This window comes from Theropithecus gelada, chromosome 11, assembly GCF_003255815.1.
Source record: "Theropithecus gelada isolate Dixy chromosome 11, Tgel_1.0, whole genome shotgun sequence".
NCBI classification, from domain to species: Eukaryota; Metazoa; Chordata; class Mammalia; order Primates; family Cercopithecidae; genus Theropithecus; species Theropithecus gelada.
Genome location: NC_037679.1, coordinates 64,463,768 through 64,482,774, shown reverse-complemented (window position 1 = coordinate 64,482,774; position 19,007 = coordinate 64,463,768). Strand labels below are relative to the sequence as shown.

Sequence of the window (19,007 nt, the reverse complement as noted above, 5' to 3'; positions counted from 1 at the left end):
TTGTATAACATTATAGATCAAATGGGAAAGCTTCACCTTCATAAAACACGGAAAATACTACAAGTACTTATCATGCCTACTACAGAGACAGACCCACAAACCAGGCACTGGAGGGGAAACCGAGACCAGTCAGGACGGCCCTTAAGCACCCGAGCTCCATGACAGCCTCATTCCCCAGTGGCTTCCCACAGGCTTCAGTTCAAAGGCGACCCTCCAGGCTCCATGCGAGCTCACCTTGCCTGCCTCTCCCATCCCATTACCATCACCTCCCACCCAGCCAGGCTCAACTCCTAGCAGTTCCCAGGTTATGCCAAGGGCGTTCCAGGGGTGTCTGCACCTGCGGCTCTCAGCCTGAAGCTGCTTTCTTCCTTGACCTATGCTGGCAAACTCACACCCTCCCTATGGCTCTGCACCAGGGACTGCCCTCTGGGAAGTCTTCCTTCGTCCACCATTCTGACTTAGGCGTCCTGCTCTGTGGTCCCAAAGTAATCTACACCAGCCCCAGCCACTGCTCTAGATGTTCCTTACAGGCTACCCAAGGTATCCACCACTCATCTGAAGAGCCTTGAGTGCATGGATTGGGTCTTTCAGCTGTACCCCAGTAACCATTGCCCATCAGGCGCACAGCAAGAACTCAACTGGTGATGGTTGGGACACAACTGAAAATCAGAATTAGGTACTGGGACATAACCTATGAAAAGCACCTCATCCTTCTGTACTGCTTGACTTGATCAGTTGCATTAAGAATATGTAAATAAGTAAATAAAATGCAAACTATCTTCCTGGGAATGAGTTCCTTACTTAACTTTTCCACACCAGAAATTCTTCCCACTCTTGGGCATGGATACAGTACAGATACACTAGCTCCCATTTGCAAGACTACACCTGTTTTCTCTCCCTCTTCAAACTCTTAACAATTCAAAAAACCAGAAAGGCAACTCCCCATTGTATTAACTTAGTGCCTTCTAGCATGTTGCCTCTCTCCCCGGAGCCTAGTCCAGATCACTTACCAACAGGCCAGCATTCTTCAATAGCACCTCAGAAGTCAGCCGCACTTGTCAAAACCAGAGTTTTCCACATTCCAGAGTTCCAAGCAGTTTCTCCAAAACTAAATTACAGCTGTCTTCTTTAACTGAGTCTAGCAATGAGTGCCTTGCAGTTTAGAAGGTTTAACAAAACCTTTTTTATTCAATCTTATTAATCAGAAAATCTCAGAATTTTCATTGTATTTTTCAATAATAATCTTGCAAAGAAACCATATGCTGTTTGAAAAGGCATTAACTCTAAATTTCAGGCATTTTTAAGGCTTTATCCATCTCACTTTTCTTCTGAAATGTTTTAATGTTATTTATTCTTCTCTGAGTTATTCACTCAAGTTTCTTGCAGTACTTAATAAAAATTACAGTCATTAGCTTTAAGATATAGGTTAAGTGGGTGGCAAGTGAGAATCACAAGGTTCTAAATTTAAAGAATGTCTAGTTGAAGGAAAATGCCAAGACTTATCACAATATGGAAATTACTATTCAGTTATGATGAAATGTGATGAAGTTTTAGGAATGTGTTTTAAACAAACTTTTGAATTGGATTTTTATTTTAGAGGCCTGCTTGTTACTAAAAATCAACCAAAGGTGGAGCAGGTGGAGGTCGCGGGGGAGGATGGGGCATGTCAGAACCAACCTGAAAAAGCTCCCAGAGGCCAAAGCTGGAACAATTTGAGCAAAAAAAAATAGCAAGAGTATTGGATTATAACCTAAAGGAGAAAATAAATATCCAAAAGCCCATACTGATGCAAATGAATTACTGAATAAGTAAGTAAATGGGGGGAAAAGGGACAAATGTTCCTTAGAGAAGAATTCCAAATAACACAGGTAGAGGAACGAGGGAAATAGAAAGTCACATTTTTATGCCACACAACAGATGCTGCCAACAAGACCCAAGGATGAACCTGAAAATTAGTGGCCAAAACTCTAAGGAGAAACAGCGTATTTGCAGGGTCTTAAACTATCTTCTCCAAATTACTTATTAATTACCACAGTGCCTTTAAAAGAGCCCAAAAACTCCTTGATACTCTTTTCTCCAGGAGGTGAAGCTTAATTCCCCTGTCCTTGAGTGTGGTCTCAACTTAGTGGTTCACTTATCACTTATAAGGAACAGGGGATGAAAATGGAAAACTAGAGGCCAGGTGCGGTGGCTCATGCCTGTAATCTCAGTACTTTGGGAGGCCAAGGCAGGAGGACTGCTTGAGGCCAGAAGTTCAAGAATAGCCTGGGCAATAGAGAGAAACCCCACCTCTACAAAAAAAAAAAAAAAAAAAAAAAAAAATTTAATTAGCTGGGCATGGTGGCATGCACCTCTAGTCCCAGCTACTCAGAAGGCTGAGGTGAGAGGATTGCCTGAGTCAAGGAGTTTGAGGCTGCAGTGAGCTGTGATCGTGCCACTGCACTCCAGCCTGGGCAACACAGCAAGCCCATCTCCAAAATTAAAAAAAAAAAAAAGAAAGAAAAAAACTTGAAACTTTATCAAAGAGAAAGCTGCCAGGTATCACCTAGTCAAGTGACGAAGGCTAATAACAGCAGTAATAAGTCATGTTGAGATCATGAGATATAATGATATGATCCAATGAGGGGGCCACTTTACCTCTGTGGTCCTCTTCCCAACAATCTTTGTTCCAGAGACAGGGTCATGTTCTGTGGCCCAGGATGGAGTGCAGTGGTGCAATCATAGCTAACTGCAGCCTCAAACTCCTGGGCTCATGCAATCCTCCCACCTCAGCCTCCAGAGTAGCTGGGACTGTAGGTGTGTGCCACCACACCTGGCTAATACCTCTTCCTAAAAATCTACAACCCCAGTCCAATCATAAGAGAACAGACAAATTCAAATTAAATGCACTACAAAATATCTAATCAGCAGGCTAAAAAAGTGGCAAGGTCAGGAAAAACAAGGAAAGATGAAGAAAGTACCAGGAAGGGAAGACTAAGGAGACAAATGGAGAATAAGGAGACAGGATGATCAAGTGCAACAGAATGCAATGGAATCTTGGATTTGATCCTGAAACAAACGAAAAGGACATTAGTAGAAAAACTGATGGAATCCAATTAAAGGCTATAGTTTACCATGCTGTACCTATGTTTAATTTCTTCTGACAAAGGTACTGTGGTCATGTAAGATCAGCATTAGAAGTAGCTGGGTTAAGCGCATACAGGAACTCTTCGTATAATCTTTACGTGCTTCTATGAATCTAAGATTATTTCAAAATTAAAAGTTTTTTAAAAGTCAATATGGCCAGGTGCAGTGATCACACCTATAATCCCGGCACTCTGGGAGGCCGAGGCAGGTGAATCACCTGAGGTCAGGAGTTCAAGACCAGCCTGGCCAACATGGTGAAACCCTGTGTCTACTAAAAATACAAAAAATTAGCCGGGCGTGGTGGTGCACACCTGTAGTCCCAGCTACTTGGGAGGCTAAGGCAGGAGAATCGCTTGAACCCAGGAGGCAGAGGTTGCAGACAGCTGAGATCACACCATGGCACTCCAGCCTGGGCGACAGAGCAAGCCTCCATCTAAAAAAAAAAAAAAGTCAATCTATCTGTTATCCCTAATAGGTCAAACTGCTGATATTCCACCTAAATACCATTATGGACTTACAAACATGAGACAGGAATGTGTGTATCAGGATAATTTCTTAGTAATTCTTAGCTTTGATATTTTTTATCAATTTGATAATTTGATGTCCCTGTGGTTGTCATATAGACCAAATATATAAGATAATGTCTTTCTTCCTGTGAAAAACTTGGTTTTTCATAGTAATCTGTTTATACATTATCCTTATATATTTATATAATGTATCTATACATCACAATGCCATGTATGACTTCTAAGTATTCTTTGAAAAATAATTAAGTAATGTAAGTGAAGAGGGATAAAAATGTTTTAATTGTTGAAATACATTGGGAAATTGAGTAATTTACATTGTAGTACTACGTAGATACACAAATCATTATCAAATTAATTTCCAGATATCCCACTAACCATCCATCACCAAGTCCTTCAAAACAGCTAGAGAACTAATAATGAAGAGACACCGTGACATAGAATGAGCAACGCAATGGCTATGAAGTATTTGTAGTTGCACATGCCTTTCATGAAAGAAAATAAAAATGTAATCAAAATGTGCATATGGCATGCAAATTTGAGTTTATTTTTAAATATTGCAATGAAATACACATTGTTCCTAAAAAGGAAATTCTGACATTTAAATGAAATTTGAAAACCAAATAGTAAAAAACAGAAAGAGATAGTTGTAAGAATCCATTTACCAATTTTACAGCTAAAAATTAAAGTGAAGTAGAAATAGCGAAAGATAACAGACAAATATATTATTTTAGGTCATTCATTTATAGTGCCTTATCATCTTAAGTTATAAATAGAATAAGGATTTTGTAATATAAAAACTATCAAAAAGTATCAGTGAAAAGACATGACCTCCATGAAATGTGTTGAGTGGCCACGGTGGAAATGTCAAAATGCAGCAGCCCTGGCTAGGCAACAGCAGCCTCCATGACAGTTTGTTAACCTGTCTTTCGTAGGGGGCCACAGAAAGTTCCATAAAGTGTACTGTTTAACCAATTCCCTTCTATTACCACAACAATATGTACCCAGGGTTTTATGTATACACTTAAGATTTAGGGGAATGCAAGAGGGAAGGGTGACTGTTTAGAATTTCCTTGGAAATGTCTGTGCACATTACAATGTCCCACGGAGCCAAATTCCTTCCAAATTGATGAGCATGCTAAGGAAACAACAGAAGAGGAGAAAAGAGTGAGCAAACGGGTACAACTTAGGTTAAAAAATATATTAGCCTTAAGCCTACAAGTTATTTACTGACTTTCTTTTAAGTAAAGCACCTATTTAATATCCACCCAATATTAATTTAAGACTTATGTGGCCAGTGTAGAGCTAAGCACTGATGATAATTATATAAAGAAGCAAAGTTGGGTAGGAAAAGAGACTTACAAACTTACAATAAAAATACATCTTGATAAGCAATGCCCAAACCTAGCTGCATTATATTAACGTCATCCAAATTAAAAATAGAGACTGTTCGGCCACAATTCCATCCCTTCCCTACTTGGTCCGAACCTCCTGGGAGAGCCTAGCCCTCCACATTACACGGCACTCCCCAACGGGATTCTGATGCAGCCAGGCCACCCACTGTCACCTGAGAAGCATCACTTAAGCCCCTCTGTGCTGGAAGTACTCTGCACATCTAAGTGGGTATAACTTTCATCTGCAGAAGAAACTGCACATGTGCATCCTAAGTAATGTTTTTTTTCTTTTCTTTTTTTTTTTTTTTTTTTGAGACGGAGTCTCGCTCTGTCGCCCGGGCTGGAGTCACCCAAGCTCCGCGTCCTGGGTTTACGCCATTCTCCTGCCTCAGCCTCCCAAGTAGCTGGGACTACAGCCACCCGCCACCTCGCCCGGCTAGTTTTTTGTATTTTTTAGTAGAGATGGGGTTTCACCGTGTTAGCCAGGATGGTCTCGATCTCCTCACCTCGTGATCTGCCCGTCTCGGCCTCCCAAAGTGCTGGGATTACAGGCTTGAGCCACCGTGCCCGGCCATAAGTAACTTTAGGAGATTCTGACATAATTCCTCAATTTGTTTCAAAATCAACCAAACCAAATCAACTTTGATCACTGAGTGCATTTAGTTCAGAGAGAGTCCACATGTTAGGTAAAAAACAAACAAACAACAACAACAACAAAAGTGTCTCCAATCCTTTCCATGAAACATCTCTTTTCTGAAGTCTTCTCATCGGGGTTTCTGCCCGACAACTAAGGCCTAGAAAGCCATGAGTTCAGACATGTCACAGATAAGGACCACAATGGATGCTTAGCATCTAAGGAAAATGGGCAGCTTATCAACTTAGAAAACTTTTCAGATAATACAAAGGAGGCTACAGAAAGACCAGGATCAAACTAATTGTTTAGAGACAGAGTTAAACACCACATTTCCTCACTCATAAGTGGGAGTTGAACAATGAGAACACACAGGGAGGGGAACATCACACACCTGGGCCTGTTGGGGGTGGGGGACAAGGGGAGGGACAGCATTAGGACAAACAATGCACACAGGGCTTAAAACCTACATGACAGGTTGATAGGTGCAGCAAACCACCATGGTACATGTATACCTATATAACAAGCCTGCACGTTTAGCACATGTATCCCAGAACTTGAAGTAAAATAAAAATAAAAAATAAGTAAATAAATAAAATGTAAAGGTAATAGAAAAAAAAAAGAAAGAGTTCAAGAACGGGGAAAATTGAGATAAGAGAGGGGTGGCAATAAAATACTATATATTTACAGCCATGAACAGGAAGAAATGTTTTAGCTAGCTACCTAAAGTGATATGAGCTTGCTCACCAGGATTACTGCTGAAGTGTTACCGGCGAACTTCAGATCCACCCACAAGGGTGAGCAATCATCGTGTCTAACACTCCCATGAGAAAACTGTGGTTGAGACAAGCTGAGGGAAGTTAAGGGACTCATCTTAGGTCTGTGCTGGTAGCAGAGCTGCCCAGTCTCCTGATAGCTATCTAGGCAGCACCTCTTTCCTCTCTATTCCCTTGCTTTTTGAAATACATTCTGTTTCCAGGAGGGTAAACAGCAGTATATTCTTGGTTTCGACTTACCTTTTCTATTTGATACAAATAATAAAAGTACTTCTGCATAGGAGAAAACTAGCAGGGAACTCAGAAATCTATATGGAGGGCTAGAACTATGTTAAAAATACTAGAAATAGAAACTCTCCAGTGACTTCCCAAAAAGAAACCGAACACCCTGTGTTCATGGGTACGAGGGGATAAACCTCCATAATGTTGCCTTGATGAGAAAATCTTCAAAGATGTAGCTACCCAAAGATTGTTCTAAGTTCTTGTCAGGAAGAAACGGGTTACAGTTTCTATGTCTCCTTTCTCTAACAGGAAAGCTTGTTTGTCTCTACCTGTGAAATTAGTCTGTAATCCCACCCCATCCCAAATAGCAAATCTAGTACTGGCCCTGGGCGAGAAGTTGGTTCAGTATCAAATCAGTCTTGCTTTTGGTCTGCCAATGGTTAGACTTTGGTTATTAAAAAAATTAATAGTATGGTGGTGATGACAATGATGATAGCAGATGCTACCATTTATTTCATATTTAATCCGATCAACAACTCTTCAGTTTAAGCATTGGCTCCATTTTTCAGATAACAAAACTGAGGTCATAAAGGGGAAGGAACTTGCCCAGTTAGTCAATGAGAGCCTGAATTCAAAACCAAGGCTGCCTGACTTCCAGAAGAGAATGGGCTATCTCAGGAGATAGGACATTCCTAATCACTGGAGGCTTCAAAAGAGGTTGCGTGTCATTCAGCAAGAGTGAAATACAGTGGGGAGCCCAGCATGGAATGTGTTGTTGGACCCTTGTTGGATCCAGTGAACGAAGATTCTTTGTCTGTATGGAAATGCTGCTCCACATCTTTTAGAGACTGGTATGCAGGGCAGTTAATAAATGAAAGCTATTTTTCTCTTGTCCTTAGTCTTGTTTGTCTTATTATAATTCCAACTCCTAGCTCTTCGTCGTCTCCATATTGAATGTGTTTTGTAAAACCAATCTGTTAACTTATACTCTGATTCTTACTATTCCTTCCTGCATAATTACATCTCTGTTCAGTTAGATTAGAATCAATATTAAGTGTTTGGGACTTAATTGATCGATTGCCCATCTCTACTGGAGTTTTGGTACTGACACATCTCCTCTCTGTGTATTAACCACTGGCTAATACCACTTAAAATCGATTCTAATCTAATTCCCAGTTCTAGCCTCTCTGGTCTCTCCCTGCCATTTCTCAAGTCCTAGGCCCTCAAAGATTTTTGCAGTGAAGAAGGGTGAGATCTCAACGTTTTAGGTAGACACTTAGCTTGCTCTTACTAAATAAATTAAGTTTCATTTTTAACAAAATGAAATGGAAAAAAAGTAGATGAAAGAAAATTGATCTGATTATTCACCTCTTTGCAATAAAACACACTCAATTCTATAGGATGAAACCCCTTCTTTAAATTGTGAAGTTCAGTTCAGGATTTCTTAGATAGAGCAAATAGTATCTACAGTCCATTCATCAACAAGTCTAAATATATAGAATTATTTAGAAAAATACACACTACCTCTTGATTCTTGAGTCATGATGTTATTTTCTTCTAATCTTAAAGAGAAAATTAAGAAAAGTTGAATGTTCAGATTATAAATAACATATTCTAATTTTTTATAGAACTGTAAACAGTAATGACATATAAGTATTTGCTAGTCTAAATCACAAAGTATGGGAAGAACAATGAGGAAAAAATATAGTATGTTAAAAATAATGTCATATAGCCTTGAGTATAAAGCGAACATATTAATAGTCATTTAAAACTATACATCAGACAATACCTTGTACAGTGGTTTTGTAAATCAGCATTGTTTACCATGAGCCTCACTTAAAAACTGCCTTGAGCAAGAAGCTATCAATCAATCAAAAGGTGCCTATCAGTCAAAAGGACTTCACTGGCCCCATAATTGCTAACTATTAAAACTCAGAAAATGGAGCCTCATTTCATTTAATTATGCAATAGGCAATTACTTTTCCTTTAAACAGTAGATTGCTTATCAGTCAGTCATCTTATATTACAGAAATTTACCTTTCTGTTCTATGAAAACGCCATAAACTTACATAAATATTAGCTTTCATTTTCACACTGATCATCACTAAAATTAACAAGAAATTAAAAATATGGAGCATAACCACAAATAAAAGCTAAATTATGCTCTAGAATTCTTCTTACCATGTGGGTAGCCATTTCAACCAATGACTGCAATGAACAGACAGTACTTATACATGGTTCACTATAGCCAATACATAGATTGAGTCAAGCAAGCCGAAATACAAATTTCATGCTTTTTCATAAAACACAAAAATAAATAAGAACGGAAAAACAGTAGCACATGATTTCACTTACTTTTCCGGACTGTCTTTGTTTGACTGGACACCATATTGACAGCTTCAGATGGTAGGCCAACATATACTCCTCCATAGTTTCTTGATAAAAAGAAATCAAACCAATTTAAATGGTACTATCTATTTACAGTAAGCAACAGAAGCATGGAGTACTCCAAACAAATACATAATTATTAAAATAGCTCATGGTTTTTCAAAAGTAGAATCTAGAATATTATGGCCCTTGGGAATATAATTGGTTTCCTAGGTTAAAAAGAAGCTATTTAAAAAAAAAAGAAAGATGTATTGCGTTAGAATTTTTAGATATTTTACTTGTAATGAGAAAGAAGAAAAGAATTTGGGATGTTACAATTTAGTATAGTATTAAATATTATACAGTGACATGTTACAGTTAACATTTATCAAGAATTCAGAGTGGTCAACGTGGTATGACAATAGGCATTATGGACACACAAAGATATCTTACTAATAGGGAGATATAAAATGAGGGCAGAGAGAGCAAGAGAGAAATGAGGGTGGAGTGCAGTTAATCAGAGAAGTAGCAGGACAGGGAAGGCTGAGAGAATGAAGGGAAGCCGTCCAGTTACGGAGAAGAGCACACCCAAACGTCGTAGGATGAAAATTAGCACATGCCACATGCATAGAACAAAAACCAAGTTTGCTTGGAAGGAGGAAAGATGATGAATCCTGGGCAAGTTCTTTTTCAGACCATATGCCCCTACCTGTATTCTCTGTGCCAATAGTTTTCCTGGAGGAATCTGTGTTATTGGGAATGTGCTACAGTGTGTTAAATCCATGAGGTATGGCCAAAACCATTCAAACTAAAGCCAGCTGCAACACCAAACATACCTCCTCTTGTCATCTTCTGTTATGGATTCTTCTGTTCTAAAAGGTCAGAAACATTTGCTATGAGACAGTTGGTTACATAGTCGGGGACTTCATTTTTGGTTATGAGAAAAAGGGACTACTGAGTTAAAGTCAATTTTATTCCAAGTGTTTCCATCAGACTTAAGCAGAGGAGCAAAACTATCCATCAAGTGTTTCTGTGACAATATTCTGCCTTCACCTCAATCGTTCATACATTAAAACTTGGTAATTTCCTACAAACCAAAATGTGTGAATACAGCAAATGCCAAAATGCACAACTGCCAAACGAAATGGAAAACTGAGGGCAGCTGAAATTGGAAAGAAGCCTGAGTTATCGTCGTGTGTGTACCACCTACTCCCTGTGTGACAGACAGGCTGTGGGCGAGCTGCCAGCCTGTGTCTCATTTGTAAAATAAGCTGGTTGACCAGATGACCCCTCAGGTCTCTTCCAGACCTAATACATGATTTTAGATCTCTTCTGACACTTCAGTGGCACAACTATAGGCACTGAAAGATTTCTTCAGTGCAAAAAGAGTTAATGCCTATTTGATTTATTTTTATCTAAAAACATGAGCCATTTCATACATGATATACTGCAAAGACAGGGAAAATGTTTAAAAGGACACATTTAGAGGGGATCACTACTTTAAGATGCACAGATTCTCTCCTTGCATTAAGATGAATGCAGGCCAGGTGTGGTGGCTCATGCCTGTAATCCCAGCACTTCGGGAGGCCGATACGGGTGGATCACTTGAGGTCAGGAGTTCGAGACCAGCTTGGCCAACATGGTGAAACCCCATCACTACTAAAAATACAAAAATTAGCCACGCATGGTGATGTCTGTAGTCCCAGCTACTCAGGAGGCTGAGGCACAGGAATCTTTGAACCCAGGAGGCGGAGGTTGCAGGGAGCAGAGATCACGCCATTACACTCCAGCTTGGGTAACAGAGGGATACCTGGTCTCAAAAAAAAAAAAAAAAAGAAAAAGAAAAAAAAAAAAAGGAGTCCATATTCTACCAGAATTCCTTGGCATATTTCTAAGAGAATCAGGACACTTTCCTTGAAGCACTAGTTGGCACACATAAGTTGCTTTTCTGAAAGAAAAAAAATTCAACAAGATTCCAATGTATCTGGCTGAATTCAAATTGTAATGTTAAGGGGCTTCAGTTGAGAAAAAAGCAGACTGCAAACATCTAAACGTCATTGACTCTTCTGATTCAGAGACTGTCTTAACTCTGATTTTACCCACTTAAAAGTTGTGATATTTCAAATGTGACTATACATGTGCATGAGATTTTTGCTTTATTGGAACAGCAAGTCCAAGTCTATAAAGAAGGAAAGTGCAGATTTAACAATTATCTGGTGAACGCTGGCCGTGAACAGCTAATACTGCAAGAGAGTACAAAATCCATCTTGAGACCAAATTCACCCAAACTGAGCATATAACCTAAATGCACCAGATGGTTATCAGCTTCATTCACCTCTTGTTCATGCTGGATCGTTTTTTAATTCGAAAGTGTCAAAGTTGTACTAATGGTGTTATGCTTATTGATGTGGTATAAGAAAGTGTTGTTCACTACTTTTAATTAAAATGGATTTATAATCCTTTAGTATAGATAATGGAGAAATGATGAGGACAAACTCGTTCAAGATAAGTTCTGATAAGAACTGTTAACTTTGGTCCTGAGTGATTAACTTTCTCATGAGATCACATGAACCTGTGTGTAACTGGTCGTTTATGCCACACATTTCCTGCCACAACTATTCTTTTCACATCCATTTACAAATTTGTTTATTTTAATTCTTTCCCCTTTTGCTTAACTGTGCTTAAGGATATATTCAAGGTTTTAAAATATATTTTCACTTTCCCAAATGTAGGAAAATAGTCATTTACTTTCTCCTGTGAAATTATTCAATATCTTAAAACTCAATCTGTGTTCTCCGTTATAAAATTAATCAACAACCTTACACGTATAACTGGCAGGAAAGGATAATGTAGTTGCCATATTTATTTGACAATAAATTAAGCTTCAGATATAGTGCCAAATCTTAAAAAATACCACCTATAAAGCCTTATAAGATATCCACTCTTTTTTTATTTTTATTTTTTTGAGATGGAGTCTTGCTCTGTCGCCAGGCTGGAGTGCAGTGGTGCAATCTTGGCTGACTGCAACCTCTGACTCCCTGGTTCAAGCGATTTTCCTCCCTCAGCCTCCCAAGTAGCTGGAATTCCAGGCACGTGCCACCACACCCAGCTAATTTTTGTATTTTTAGTAGAGACAGGGTTTCACCATGTTGGCCAGGCTGGTCTTGAACTCCTGACCTCGTGATCTGTGTACCTTGGCCTCCCAAAGTGCTGGGATTGCCAGCATGAGCCACCGCGCCCGGCCAGACGTCTACTCTTTTAAACCTTCCACTGAGTTGTAAAGCCTGCCTTTGCATACACACTTCCATGCATAAGACTGTCACTTCATCCATTCCTTCCACAAACAGTTATTCTACAACACTAGGACTAGAGACCAGGACTCCATGGGTACAATGATGTCATTCATGAGTCCCTCCTGTGTGTCAGGCACAGTGCAGGGCACTGCACGTGCATCCATGCTATTCCTCACAACAGCTCTGAGAGCCTGGGCCTGAGGAACCAGGTACAGAAAGCCATGTAATTCATAAACATACAAGACTAGCAAGTATGACCAACATCCATACCCCATCCACCTGGCACCAAAGCCATGCTCCATATTCTGATTCACCACTCTCCTTCTCAGGTAGAAAGATGGAAAAGTCAAAAACACTTCCTGTGAAAGACGAACATAGTGGCTTCTCCTAAAGTGGGCAATTCACCTCCATACTGCTTTTGCAAAAGCTTTGACCATCACTCCATCTCTCAACCTGATTGTGTAACTATACTTGGCACTCTGCTAATTCTATTATATTAGTTCATTTAATCCTCATACAATCTTGCAAGGCCAGTACTGCTCACATTTTAAAAATGAAAAACTGAGTAGCATGATCGAAGTTACGAAGCTAAGTCATAGAGCCAGAATTCAAACCCAGATTTGTGTGATCCTAATTCCTGCTTCATGCACTGTGGGCCCATGCTAATTTGCATTAGAGAAACATGTACCTTCCTGTAGCTGGAGCTCTCCAATTTGTATCATCCCACTCAAGAGAAGTCGGAAATGAGATGGTAGAAGACTCCTAGCCTGTTTCATCAGCATGAGAAACAACCTCTGACAGCTGCCAGGGACCATCAATCTTTGCAGATCTTGTCAAATTGCCACATAAGTCATTTGTATGCAGGTACAAAGGTTGTTCTGATGAGCAGTTACATTAGAATCTATTCAACTGGACAACCAGGTCCAGACTAAGGTTAAATCAGAAAGTGGTGGTTGGTCTAAACCAACTCTTCTTGTGGAAGGATAGGTCCAAGCCATTGTGTTGAGCTGCCTGGAGAGAGAACCAAATGCTGTCCAGCCAGTGTTCAAGGGGACACGGGCATCCTACCTGCTGGGGTAGCGTGGTCCTGCCCCAACTGCACAAGCTTTAGCGTAAGGAAAAAAATGGGTCAATACACAGCAACAAAGACGCCGGGTAAAAGGAAAGCCCGGACATGTTAAGCCAAACTCCTGACAGGCCAATGCAATTGCCTCAGGTTATTAGGCTTTTAGGCTCCATAGTCTAAAAAGTCTAAAAAGCACACCTTCTGGTGTGGGGGACTCATTTCAATAAAGGTCATTTCTTGGTAAGAGAAGTGGACATTATCCTCTGGCCATTCAAAACTGGGATGCTAAATTTATTTTATCACTCAACACTTTTATGAGAAACTTAAAGTCTTTGGGATTTGAATCCTTGTTCTCAAGTTTTCAAGTTTTGAATAATGCCCTGGCTATCCAAACATAGGGGGTGCCCCATATGGAAACCATTTTAAGGAATCAACATACATTTTTCCCCCCACAAAACTCCTTATTTTGAAAGATTTTACCTGCCTTAATAATTTCAGCCTGGGCAACATGGCAAGACCTCGTCTCTACTAAGAACACAGAAAATAAAATAAAATTAGCCAGGTGTGGTGGTATGCGCCTGTGGTCCCAGCTATAGGAGGTGGCGGTGGAAGGATCACAAGAGCCTCCCTCTTGTGAGTGAAAAAGGTACATTGATTTCTTAAAATGATCTACAGGGCAGGTGCAGTGGCTCACACCTTTAATCCCAGCACTTTGGGAGGCTGAGGCGGGCGGATCACCTGAGGTCAGGAGTTCGAGACCAGCCTGGCCAACATGGTGAAACCCCGTCTCTACCAAAAATACAAAAATTAATTGGGCATGGTGACGTGTGCCTGTAATTTTAGCTACTCGGGAGGCTGAGGCAGGAGAATCACTTGAACCTGGGAGCCAGAGGTTGCAGTGAGCCTAGATCGCGCCATTGCACTCCAGGCTGGGCGATAGAGACTCAGTCTCAAAAAAATAAATAAATAAATAAAAGATCTATCTAAGATGAGGCAGCCCAGATGTTCACCTGAGCATGGGAGACAGTGGTTGCAGTGAGCTGAGATCATGCTACTGCACTCCAGCCCAGGTGAAAGAACAAGGCCCCATCTCAAAAACTAGTAATTATAATAATTCACTTGTCAATATTTTCTTAGACACTTAAGTGCCAAAAGGAGCTTCTGATGGGCATGGGATAACTGAGGTGCCCACAGGTAGCTTATGTCATTCAAATCAAAGGCAAATACATTTTACATTTACAGGTACACATCACTGTAGGCACACGTAGATTTCTGTTAGGTTTCAAAAGTTATAAAAATAGTGTCTGCTCCTTCCTCAGCTCTGAGGATCCAGAATGTCTTGCTGGAAATGGTCACGCTCAGGCCAGAACATCCACAGCCACGTAAGCTCCTGGATGAGCCACTCCGTTCTTTACCAAGGATGCGATTATTTTCTTTTCTGGTCACTAAGTTGACCAGAAACTCCAGTTGTAGGGCAGTAACCACTGCATGGTCTACAGCTGTGATTGCTGATGGACTGCAAAATTTGTCCCCCAAACCAGAGAAAGAAATGGGGAGGGAGAGCAGAATACAAAGCCACACCCTCCCCAGCCTTGTGAAAACAGCAGCCACAGATAGGGCCCAGAAGAGCCTCAGAAGGAGGCAGCAAGGCCCTAGTCTCTGCAGTCAGTCCTAATGCAGATCAGTAAGAGCAAGGAATGAGATGACTTCACCCTCTAGAATCTTCCCTCAGAGAGCAGGGCCTGGAGATTGAATTATTCTGTGCTGGAAGAGATAAGCAAAGTGAAGATGAGGCCAGTCCACGGTGGCTGAAACTAGAAAAGAGGTCAAGCTGTGCTGCTGCACTCGATCACACTCTTTGGGAGTTAATTGGTCCAAATATCTCTACAAACTCAGTTTAAACGTAATCTTTCTCCCTCAGAAAAGGAGCAAGGGGACAAACAGCAACCAGGATAACTCGCTCATGGTATGATCGTAATTTTTTTTTTTTTTTTCTGGAGGAGTCTAGCTCTGTTTCCCCGACAGGAGTGCAGTGGCGCGATCTTAGCTCACGGCAACCTCTGCCTCCCAGGTTCAAGTGATTCTCCTACCTCAGCCTCCCAAGTACCTGGGACTATTGGCACACACCACCACGCCCGACTGATTTTTGTATTTTTAGTAGAGATGGGGTCTCACCATGTTGGCCAGGCTGGTCTTGAACTCCTCACCCCAAGAGATCCACCCGCCTTGGCCTCCCAAAGTGCTGAGATTACAGGTGTGAGCCACTGCGCCCAGCCAGTAGTAATCCACTTATAAATAATAGCCTCCTGGGGTGGACGGCATAATTCAGGAAGCACCGCCCAGACACCCACAAGCCAACGCACTAAAAACTGGAAAATGGGAGAGAAGCAACTTGGGGACAACAAGAATACCCCTTAACCTACTATAAATGGGGAAGAAACCTTGAAAATAAGGCTTATACCAGGAGAACCAAAATGCAGAGTTAGAGGAGATAAGGGATCAGGTGCCATAAACCAAATCACCTAAAAACAAAAAGTAAAAGGTGAATTCTACCAGTTTCCCTCCCACTTCTTCTGGCCTGGCCCCAAGAATTGAGGCTTCTCAGGACTTCTCCAATTTCACAACCATGGAGTCAAACGTTGGTGCCAATGCAGGGGAAGAGAAACTAGCCCAAAGTACCAAGGGATCAAGGGTAATCTGGAAACAAGCACATGGCACATCAAGACAAATACTGCTCTTGCTGGGGGACCTGTGCTAGACATTAACTCCATTAGAGAAGTGAAAGGGGAAGGAAGACCCAAGGGAAGGGACTGGAACCAAGGGCTGGGGTTTGGTCGAAACAACATCTGCTTTACATCTGTGCCCAGAGCCAATCTTAGAAGGAAGACTGACTTCTGGAGTCCAAAGAGTGCTGGAGGAAGCCAGTACTAAAGGATTTACATTAATTTTACTGAGCAGTGATTCCGTGTTCTAGTTACATATGAGCCACTACTCTGAAGAATAAACTTGTATAGTAAGCTCGTTTTTCCAGGGTAAGCATGACTGAAAACATATTGGTAAATTGCTTTCTCTGGTATCAAGACAATGTTGTTTCTCATCATCTGTATCATTTGAAAAATTTGTGGAAAGCAATGCAACATTTGAAAAAATGTAAGAGTGAAATATTTTTTAATCATAACCTCAAATACCATCTTATCAGGAAAACCCTGTATTTATTTATTTATTATTATTGTTTTGTTCTTTTCTGAGACAGGGTCTTGCTCTGTAGCCTAGGCTGGATAGCAGTGGCACAATCACAGCTCACTGCAGCCTCAACCTCTCAGGCTCAAGCAATGCTCCCACCTCAGCCTCCCTACTAGCTGGGACCACGGGCGCACACCCCGCACCTGGCTAACGTATATTTTCTTGTACTATGTTGCCTACACTGGTCTCGAACTCCTCAGCTCAAGTGATTCTCCCACCTTAGCCTCCTGAGTGGCCAGGACTACAAGCACGCGCCACCACGCTTAGCTATAAGACCTTTTAAACCACGAGAACGTTCCCTAAGAACCATAGAACCATGTATTCACCAATTTGGACCAGGTTTAATAAATTCACTGAGCCCAGCACAGTGGCTTACGTCTGTAATCTCAGCACTTCAGGCAGCCGAGGCAGACAGATATCTTGAGCCCAGGAGTTCAAGATCAGCTGGGGCAAAAAAGGGAGACCCTGTCTCTTCAAAAAATACAAAATAAAGTAGCCAGGCATGCTGGCTTGCACCTGTAGTCCCAGCTACTCAGGAGGCTGAAATGGGAAGACTGCCTGAGCCCGGGAGGTTGAAGTTACAGTGAGTCATGATCGCACCACTGCACTCCAGCCTGGGCAACAGAGCAAGTCTCTCTCTCTCTCTTTCTCTCTCTCTCTCTCTCTCTCTCCTTTTCTCTCTCTCTCTCTCTCTCTCTCACACACACACACACACACACACAAAATACATTGGGCATTCAATTAAAATCAGGTCTTTTGTTAGCAAAAAATGTAGCTTCTTTTATCAAAGAACAGGTGATCAAGGAGAAAGAATGAGTCGAGGATCAAGCCACCCGTTGAGTATCATAATTATCTCCTAGCCTAAGGTCACACACTTACAGGGCTCTGACTCAGACTTTCACTCATAGCGTTAATAAAATTGTTTGCAGAAACAAGTGTTATTCAAGGTGGACCCCATAACTCATATTCTCCCCACTTTCAACGTCTTTTGGGATTGTTGAAAAGATAAATCCTCAGTTGATGGTTTAAACACGACTCACTCTTGTATAGTAAGATACTGTTTAGTCATATGTACCTTACCAAAGTTGGCTTGACATTTGGCATGCAAGAAAAAGAAAAAAGAAAAGAAATAAAAGCAACTGACCAAAGGCAACCACTGCAACTCAGATTACAGATGGATAGCTTCGGGTTTCCTCTGTCTGACAGTTTCTATTAATTCCACTTCTAGCTCACTTACTGTGAACTTGCTAAAACCAGCCCGGTGCTCTTCTTACCCTTCTCAGGGTGAATAGCAGTGCTGATCCAGATTCTCTGGGTAGTTATGCACCCTTCTGTTTTACACTAAGGTCACAGACTTTTTCTGAACGAACCAGACACTGAATGTCTCTCTAATGATAAATAAGCTCCACCTTCCTGCAGGCCGGGGTTCTGGAAGGTGGGCTGCCTCTAAAACGACTGTGTTTCTGTGGCTGCTCTTTGGGGTGGGTGGGCTTTCACCTACCTGGCCTTTTTTTTTAATTAATGTATTTTTTGCATGCCTATTTAAACCAAATATGTGTATGGAACACCCAAACCTTACAATCATTTTACATTACTATGATTTATCTTATCAATAACTATCACTTTCATTACGGGAAACCTTATCCAAAGTTAATACATAAAATAGGAATCTCTATCTTTTTCTTAGTAATATGTGGCAGTCAAAATTTTTCATCATTATATTTACGTAGTTTCTGGGTTGTATAAAACAGCTATCCTAAGTGACCTAAAGATTTTAACAGTGAAATAATGGACCCATGTCATGATCAAGGACAAATACAGATGACAAATATTAGGTAGCAGCCAGCCACTCGAAACAGCATCTCCCGAGTCATCCTTGCTACAACTTGCCTGAAAATTCAGAAAGTTCTTACTTCCCTTAGGCTTCTGGAATTAACAAAGTCATGTGGCAAAGAAATGATTTATTTTTTACTTACTCATCAAGAAAAATGTTCTAAATATGTAGCTATTCTTATTAGAGCTGATCTAAAAAGCAAAAAGCAAAAAATAAAAGGCCTGTAGTCTTTTCTTTTTCCATATTTGCAGTGTCACTAAACAGGCTAAACTCATTTTGATTCGTAAACAGTAAAAATTGAATATGGAAACCCTGGAGACCATGGTTTTCCCGATCTGTTTCCAGTTATCATTCATGATAACCTTCTGGAAGAGGTTTATTAATTGATTGTGTTTACTTCCATCTACACTACAATTCTCCAGATAAAATAAAATTATTTAATTTTCTTTATAACATGTTTTCATGCTGGTTCCTGCCCCTTGGGGTGGTTTCAATCCATTCTAGCAAACCCTTAATTACACAATGAATTAT

The 19,007-nt window shown here is 40.7% G+C and overlaps 1 protein-coding gene across 2 annotated transcripts in view; it reads right to left on the bottom strand.

Annotated features, from left to right (window-relative positions):
* Positions 1–3,909: 3,909 nt before the first annotated feature.
* C11H12orf75 (chromosome 11 C12orf75 homolog) overlaps positions 3,910–19,007 on the bottom strand; it is a 41,715-nt gene continuing 26,617 nt past the window's right edge. Inside the window, exons 3-6 of one of the 2 annotated variants that reach the window (XM_025403402.1) lie at positions 9,877–9,912; positions 9,029–9,108; positions 8,198–8,235; positions 3,910–4,788 (exon numbers count right to left, since the gene is read on the bottom strand). In XM_025403402.1, coding sequence (XP_025259187.1) covers positions 8,231–8,235; positions 9,029–9,108; positions 9,877–9,912 — 121 coding nt within the window. In that variant the 3' untranslated portion in view covers positions 3,910–4,788; positions 8,198–8,230. Of the gene's footprint in view, positions 4,789–8,197; positions 8,236–9,024; positions 9,109–9,876; positions 9,913–19,007 lie in introns of both variants that reach the window. The other variant, XM_025403401.1, reaches the window with a different exon arrangement.